The sequence below is a fragment of the Sinocyclocheilus anshuiensis genome, unplaced genomic scaffold (genome assembly GCF_001515605.1).
Source record: "Sinocyclocheilus anshuiensis isolate Anshui unplaced genomic scaffold, SAMN03320099.WGS_v1.1 scaffold1896, whole genome shotgun sequence".
Taxonomy (NCBI): domain Eukaryota; kingdom Metazoa; phylum Chordata; class Actinopteri; order Cypriniformes; family Cyprinidae; genus Sinocyclocheilus; species Sinocyclocheilus anshuiensis.
The window spans coordinates 244,434-253,066 of record NW_015558694.1 but is presented as its reverse complement, the minus strand read 5'-3'; the positions used below and the strand labels follow the sequence as shown (position 1 = coordinate 253,066).

The following is an 8,633-nucleotide window of genomic DNA, read 5'->3' as shown; positions in this document are numbered from 1 at the left end:
TGGCTTAATGAATATTAGATCCCTTTCTACAGAACCCCCCCTTTTATATATATATATATATATATATATTTCTCAGAGCTCTGGTTTGAAGTATAATTCGTTTGAAGTAATGGGGCTTCATATAAACATTATGATCATGAATGATATTTATTCCTTATGATTCTTAAGATAATAGCTTGTCAGATGGTGATATAACTATGAAGAATGACTGGTCGGTTTGTTATAGGGACAGATATGTCATATTTATATGACGAAGGCGAACCTTCTTTATCATCATTGAAATATGGCTGGCTGTCGTTTGGTGCGGACTGAAGTTCTAATCATGTATTGATTTCTGCTCTCCTGAAGGGGGGCAGCAGCATCTGACCTGCTGACCTTTACATTTATTGTTTGAGATGATGACGGATGACCTTCAGCTCACAGCTGGAGCCAGAATGACCCATTACTGGCCCATTACAGCCCAAACCGGGGCCCGTTCACTGCTGATGGCAAATGATGTGGAAAACGGGAGCTGAGTGAGTTTCTGGCGTCCAGCAGCTTGTGTTTGACCCGCTGGAATGAGCGCTAATCAAAGGAAACCAATACACACTCTTCACATGCAGTGTTGGGGAAAGTTACTTCTAAAAGTAATGCATTACAATGTTGTGTTACTCCTTAAAAAGTAACTAATTGCATTACATAGTTACTTTTTATGGAAAGTATTGTGTTACGTTACTTTTGAGTTACTTTTTCTCATCTGGACTGGGCTTGATTGTTTGTTTTTAATATAAAAATTTATATTTTTGGCAAATGTAAAAGACCTTTCACACCAAAAGTGAAGTGAATGAGCCTCAGGCTGAAGGAAATGTAGATTCCCATCAGTACAGTAAAGCTCGCAGCTCAATCAAACCTCATCTGTGCTGCTGTTTGGGATTACACGAAGAACAGATGCTCATTTTGGCTTACTGTCTACTCTCACTTTAGTTACAAAGAAAAATACTTACATTTTATTTATTTGTTTTTCAGCTTTTGTTCCACTGTTTTAGCCTTTGTGATCCAAACACAGATACTTCACGATCCCTAAAGTGTCCAGACAAAGCAGGGAGACAACCAGACACCAGATGGCAGGAGAGCTCGAGTCTGTTCAGAATACACTGCAGTCAATCATATCATCTGTTTAGTAACCATGGCGACTCCATAAGACACAGAATAGATGAAGATACTGTTTGCAAAAACAAAACAAAAAAAAACACTAGTACTTTCCACTTCATGACAGCCACATTCAAATTAATTCATTCATTTATCAAGATGATTAGTTGTCCAGTTCGTTGCAACAAGATAGGTTACCTATAATTGACAAAGTTCACTATGAGCTAATAAGAAGTTTGGTAACACTTTATGAAGCCTATTTATAATATATTTCACAGGTAGGTGGCCTATATTCTTATGCATGCATAATGCCTTATAAAGAAGAAGAAGAAAAATGTTGTAATAGGCTAAACATTTCAGCCAGTAGGTGGCAACAAATGAGCGTTTTTTCATTAAATTGATTTGTACTAAATGTATTAGATATTGCCAGGACAACGGTAATAATGATGATAATAAACAATTTTGTCGTGTAAGTGTATATTTAATCACCACAAATGTTTTAACCACAAACAACAATGTATTTTGTGGATTTGTTTTGTGTATTAGGCTATTATCACTGAACGAGTCAGAGAATGAATCCAAACAAATCTTTTTGGTGAGCAGATTCAAAAGACTCGAGTCACTGAAATGAATCAAAATCCAGCACTAAACTAGATTCCATTGAATCATCCTGCTTTATTTTCTTTATCAGAATTATTTTTGCACAAATTATGTGAGAAAAAAAAATAATTTTCTGCACCCTGTATATCGCTGATAAGTGGAAGTTTCACAGTTTGTCTGAACCAGAATGTGTGGTTTAATTATATATGTGAAGTCACCAACAATCAGCTTTAACTAGACCTGTGAATGCCTGGAGGAGGTCTGTATAGAGGCCTGGGTATGGTATGAAGAACAGAAGACAGGAAAAGATTGAATCAGAAAGCACAGAGGATTCATGATAAAAATAACAGAAACCCAGCAGAAGTATGCGGTAAAACAGCAATGAATCACACTAGATGGTAGATTTATTTAGATGTATTTAGTAGATAAATGGGCAAAACTCCACAGACTAGTACAAACTCCAGCTGTGCTGGCAGTAACAGCTGATTAGGTTATTATTGTCCCGTTAGAATGATGTATTATAATCCATATGTATGCAAGAGATGGACTGTTCACATTCTGAAAAAAAACCTTTCATAATATTTTCAAACACTTGCTTATGTTTATAAACCAATTATGAGTTGTTTTCTGAATGGTTTGAGGATCAATTTATTCTGTGTTTTTCATGGAATTGATCGTCTTTTTGAGCTCATTTTTAACCTCATGTTGTCACACTTTGGTGCGACTATCTATCATGTGGTGCAACCAATTATGTGTTTGATTTTATAGATTTATTCACATAGCTCTGAAAAAATGATAATGCATAACTAAACCCTTGTCAGACAGTGCATCATGATATTTTCAGGTGGATGCGAGGAGAATCTGCTGGCAGCTGATTCATAAACAGCTTCATCTCAGTGTGTCCTTGTTACTTCCACACGTAAGTACTGAGTAATACTAATTAACAACAACAGTATTTTTTTTCTTATAAGTTCACATGACATCATAACTGAACACAAAAATGAATCCCTCTTTTTCTTTAAAAAATAAAAAAGCCATACTGTGTAAGACATTTGCAGTGGAAGTGAATGGAGTCAATAATAAAACATTCACTGTTTCAACAGTATATGCACAAGACGTGAGCAATTAACATGATTTTAGTCTAATTTGACAGCTCTTTTGCCATGATGAAAATGCCATAAAAACTAAAGCTGTGAAAATAATGACATAAACAGCCTTACATCTCAAATAACACATGCATTTTAACAGAACAACATCTTTTATAGAAAAAACTGAACATTTCTACTTTTAAATTATTATAATATAGTGATAACATTTATGCCACAAATGCTATTGATTGAGCTTAACCTGGAATATTCTACTATGTAGTTGATTTAAAAAGAAAAAGGTTTTATGTTCAGCCATAAGTGTGATATTATATGTACATAAACATGTAAACTCTTAAAGAGAGCACATTCTGGAGGAAACGTGATTTACTGTAGTATCATCTAAAATAACCATTTAACCTTGTCTCTTCTCAGACACCTGAAATCAAGGCTAAACATTTACTGTTGCCCTCAGCAACCATCTGAAACATATTTATTCATTTATTTTTGCTACAATTTTGTGTTGCTTGGTTACTGCGTATCTGTTGAGCCCTTTTTTCAAAGTAGATAAAGAACTGCTGAGATAGATACGTTGTATCGCTGGTTACTTTTATTTTTGCATAAGAACTTGCACAAAACAAATAATCACAGTAATATCAGTTAAGACTTCATTAGCACTGATGAAGCGTGTTAATGAAGCGCTCACACGCATGTTCCAAGGGCATGTCTGATGTGTCTCGTGTGTGTCCTTGATAATCATATCTCTCCGTGTCCCTCCAAACTCCTTGCTGTCTCTGTGTGTCTTGCTGAGCGAGACGACGTCTGGCACGCAGCAGAGGCAGTAGAACAAGGGCTGAGGGATCGAATGGAAAGCACAGATGTCAAAGGCTCTGTTACAACCTTGAGGTAGAACTTAATGAAGATAAAAATAATTACTGCCCCAAAGCCTCGTCCACCCCCTCTGTTCCCAAGACCAGATCTCCTGACCTAGTTTCCATAATGGAGAGCGATTGCTCTGTCTCCGGCTGAAACTTCATAACAATTAGACCAGAATGACATGTTGTCTTTTACAATGGATGGATAAGTAGATGAAAAGTCAGAAATGTCAAACTCTTTTTGCTCGTTTGTCATAGCAGTCATTTAGTGGCCTAATTTATATGTTGGACACATGAGGGTCAGACAGCGGCTCCTTCCTGAACAACACTCAGATTATGTGTTTTCTTTTTCTCTCTATCACGATGCATCTCACCTCATAATAATAATAATGGTCTGTAATTATGTATCCGTGTTGGTGTTCATCAAACAGCACGTCTGCTCGTAATGTAGAGGAGGTGACATTGAATGTGCAGCTTCAGGCAGAATAGTTCACAGTTTAATGGTCAGTGATTTGCGAGTGCTTGACATTGGGCCGGTTTACGTTTGGAAGACTCGTGCTTTTTCACTGACTGGAAGAAAGAAATCTGATCATGAATAAAGCAGACGTAAATGCCCTCTGAGATGTATTTGAGACGGATCGGATCAGGAAAACTCGTAAGGTTGTTCAAGCCACATATGTAAATTTTATGGTAAATTAATAATGATGGGAGGAGCCTAATCGTTCAGTCCTGTCAATCAGCGTCTGAAGGCTATATAACAGCAGTCATTGAGCCGTCAAAGTGACAGGTCTTCCGGCATCTCATCTCCTCCTCTATTCATTATATGGGGGTTTTGTTCGGAGCTCAAGCCGAGTCTTGGGATCAAGCCCCTTCTTTAAGCACAGAAAGCCAAATTCATGATGTTTAGCATGAGTTTTTCAGCCTGGCTCTTAGACACACATCCGCTGGAGCTGAACGTTCAGCGTTTCGTCCTGAAGCTCCAGTTTTCTCATTAACGCTGATGATCACTACACAGGTTTTTCTCCCGCCAGCGCTGCCTCCTAATGCGGCTTTGATCTCCAAATCAGCTGACGATAAACAAACTGCAGAACATATCTGTTGATTCTTGTGAAGTGATTTTGCTTATAGTGCAGGATCTGCTTTGAGGAGACACATTTATGCAATAGATAGATGATCGCTTGAGGCTCATGAAGTGTAAATATCCGCATATGCTCATCCTCATATAATTATTCATGCAATTTTTTAAAGATCATATGTGGGTCTATTGATAGACTGCTTGGTGTAGTTTAAAAAAAAAAATTACATTAACATTAATGCATTTGCCAGATGTGTTTATCCAAAGCAACATTTTTCTGAGAATTGAACCCATGACCTTGGTGTCTCCAGCATCATGTTCTAATGCTTGAGCTGCAGGAAAGCTTTGCACTCAGCAATCTGTGTGTACTACAACTAAAAGGTGATTAACGAACACTTTAGCATCACTCAAACTAAACACAGTTAGTGCTAGTCGCTGAGTTTGATCCGAGACGCAGTGGTTGATCCTGCTTTGGTTGGTTTGGAATTATTTTTGTTGGTGAAGCAAAAACAGACAATGTTAGTGTCCAAAATGTATGTATCTTGTTTACTGAAGTGTTGCATTACAGTAACATCACACTCGCAGTCGTACTGTCGCTCTGAATCAGCCGCAGGACTGCATGCATGTTTTTGCTCACGCTTCCCCTACTTGTGTCAGCTTCTCATAGCATTTTGATTTCTTGTATAGTTATGTTTAGGTCTATGTTTATGTGAAGGCAAAGGCAAGGCAAGTTTATTTATATAGCACATTTCGTACACAATGGTAATTCAAAGTGCTTTACATGAAAGTATAATAATCATAAAACAAATAATCACAAGAATAAAATAAGGAATTTAAAAACTTTGAAAATTATTTAAAAATTGATTTAAAACGAATTTAAGACAGTTAAGAATAGAAAATTATTATACATACATAAAATACAGTGCAATCAGTTCGGACATCGCGCAGTGCTCATTCAATAAAAGCACAGCTAAACAGATGAGTTCTGAGTCTAGATTTAAATGTGACTAATGTTTTAGCACATCTGATCTCTTCTGGAAGCTGATTCCAACTGCGGGCGGCATAATAACTAAAAGCGGACTCCCCTTATTTTGTGTGAACCCTTGGTATTTCTAACTGACTCGATCCTAATGATCTGAGTGGTCTGTTAGGTTTATATTCAGTGAACATATCTGCTATGTATTTAGGTCCTAGGCCATTGAGTGATCTATAAACGAGTAAAAGTACTTTAAAATCAATCCTAAATGTAACTGGAAGCCAGTGTAAGGACCTGAAGACTGGTGTGATATGCTCAGATTTTCTGGTTCTAGTCAGAATCCTGGCAGCAGCGTTCTGGATGAGCTGCAGCTGTCTAATGGTCTTCTTGGGAAGGCCGGTGAGGAGACCATTACAATAGTCCACCCTGCTGGTGATTCAACCGTGTCAAACGCAGCACTGAGATCTAGTAGTACCAGCACTGATATTTTGCCAGAATCAGAATTTAAGCGAATATCATTTATTATCTTAATGAGCGCTGTCTCTGTGCTGTGATGCGGTCGGAAACCAGATTGAAAATCGTCCAGGTATCCATTTGAGTTTAAGTATTTGTTCAGCTGATTAAAGAATACATTTTCAATAATCTTGCCTATAAAAGGAAGATTTGATATTGGTCTATAATTGCTCAAAATGTGAACTGCATAACTGTATTGTGCGCCAGTGTAGAATTACATTCATAATGTGGAGTGAATGGTGTATATTGTCAGTGAATGGTGTTGTGTTAGGGATCAGAAGAGTCGTTGAGGGTTTTCAGCTCACTTGATAAACAGCAGCTCTTAACTTTCTGAATGGGGTGAATCTGTGTGGAAACTCCTAAACAGTGTTTCTCATTGTAATTTCCTGGTCAATTTAGTTGCACAGTTGCACATACTGTGAACTTTGCAGGACAAATGTGTGAATTAATCAAGAATGTTGCAAGTAATGGCAGAAATCTCTGATCCATATTCAAGCATTAATGTTTTCTTCTTCAACGTCTCAGATGGCTGGATCATTTCAAGGAGTCGTACACAAGAGCAGACAGATGGAGAAAGTGTGAAGTGTGTGTGTGTGTGTGTGTGTTACTGGCACAAACTGCCTCTGTTTGAGAGACACAGACAAGATGAGGGTCTGATTTTAAAGGAAACGTTCATGTGAAGGAGAATGAGATATACACGGAGAAATAGAGCTGGGAGAAGGCAAAACAAAAAGAAAGAACATGAGTGAATGGAGCACAAAGAGGCGGCTGAGCCGAGAGGGTCCTATCAGAGACGGGAGATGGGGAGAGACAGGAGACGAGGAGGGAGGAGGAGGTGTGATCTTTGGGTGGAAAAGCAGGGAATCCGCTTTGGGGGATGGAGGGAGTCGAGAAGAAAAAGACAAAGGCAGGCTGTCTTGGACAAAACACAGTGCTAAAGAGAGAGACAAATCACTAACACGCAGACATATTAGAATGATTGACAGAAATGAGGCAGAGAGGAAACAGATGAGAGGCAAACGGGGCGCTTTTTGATCGAGAGAGAGGGAGAGGGAGAGAGAGAGAGAGAGAGAGAGAGAGAGAGAGCGAGAGAGAGGGAGGGGAGATGGGAGGAGAGTGAGACGGAGGGAGTGAGGGAGGGCTGACCGCTATTTAAGTGTGGGAGCGGGGCTGAAAACCAGGCTCTGAACTTCCCGTGTGTGAAGGGAGGACAGACACACACACACTCACCTGTGAGACTCACACACGAGAGAGAGGGAGGGGAGATGGGAGGAGAGTGAGACGGAGGGAGTGAGGGAGGGCTGACCGCTATTTAAGTGTGGGAGCGGGGCTGAAAACCAGGCTCTGAACTTCCCGTGTGTGAAGGGAGGACAGACACACACACACTCACCTGTGAGACTCACACACACCTGGCCGCGCGCACACACACTCTGTCTCCTCTCTCTCCTGGAGCAGAGATGTTCAGGGTTCGGGCCGCTCTTGCCTGCGCCCTGCTGCTGGTGTCGGCGTGCGCCGTGGATTTGGGAGGCTCTCCGTCTGGCTTCTACCCGCGCTTCAATCCCTTCTTCTTCCTGTGCACCCACCACGGTGAGATGGAGGGCCCCGGGCCCGAGGGAGGAGGAGAGGTGCTGCTCACCTTCCAGATCCAAGGGAGCCCCGGCACATACGTCCCGGGACAGGAGTACCAGGGTGAGTACATGAGTCTGATCCGCTGACCTCAGGCACTCTGGCCGACAGCCAGTCATAATGTAGCACTTCATTAATAAAGGGAGGTTTTTGGGGTAGTTTTGCTTCAACAGTAAATGGACTACATTTGTGAAAGAATGCACACAAATGTTTCAAATGTGCTTTGCATCTCAGTGAAGTCAAAATAATAACATCACTGAATCACAATGGAAGTTAGTGGAGTCATGTTACAAGAAAACGCTATTTCAGTCTTTCAAGTCTGTCAAAAATTTCACATTTAATTCTGTGTTCTTTGTAATTATTTGTGAAGTTTACTAGCATTTCTGAGTGAAAATGGTCTCAAAGTAAATCCTACAGCAATATTTTTCAGTGTAGATCAGGTCAGAATGGCTCTTCAAGGTAATAATTTCAGGTGAACACATTTTAGCATTGGAAGGGTCTCTATAACAGTGCTATTTTAGTATAATTGAGATACTATTATAATTGATACTAATATTTTGAATCAGCTTTATGTTTATATTTTCAGTTTTACTTTTAGTTAAAGTTTTAGACATTTTGTTGTGTTTTTGTCATTTTTAGTAGTTTTAGTAGTACATAGACGTGTATATAAAACACATATGTCTATGTAGTTTTTATTAATTTTAATTTCAGTTGTAGTTTTAGTTATTTTAGTACAGTTAGTTAAATTAAAACAA

The 8,633-nt window shown here is 39.2% G+C and overlaps 1 protein-coding gene across 1 annotated transcript in view; it reads left to right on the top strand.

Annotated features, from left to right (window-relative positions):
- The first annotated feature begins 7,691 nt into the window (after positions 1 to 7,691).
- Positions 7,692 to 8,633, top strand: part of LOC107681348 (reelin-like) — a 106,978-nt gene continuing 106,036 nt past the window's right edge. The window contains exon 1 of the mRNA XM_016477624.1: positions 7,692 to 7,941. Within this exon, the coding sequence (XP_016333110.1) occupies positions 7,710 to 7,941 (232 nt within the window). The 5' untranslated portion in view covers positions 7,692 to 7,709. The remainder of the gene's footprint in view (positions 7,942 to 8,633) is intronic.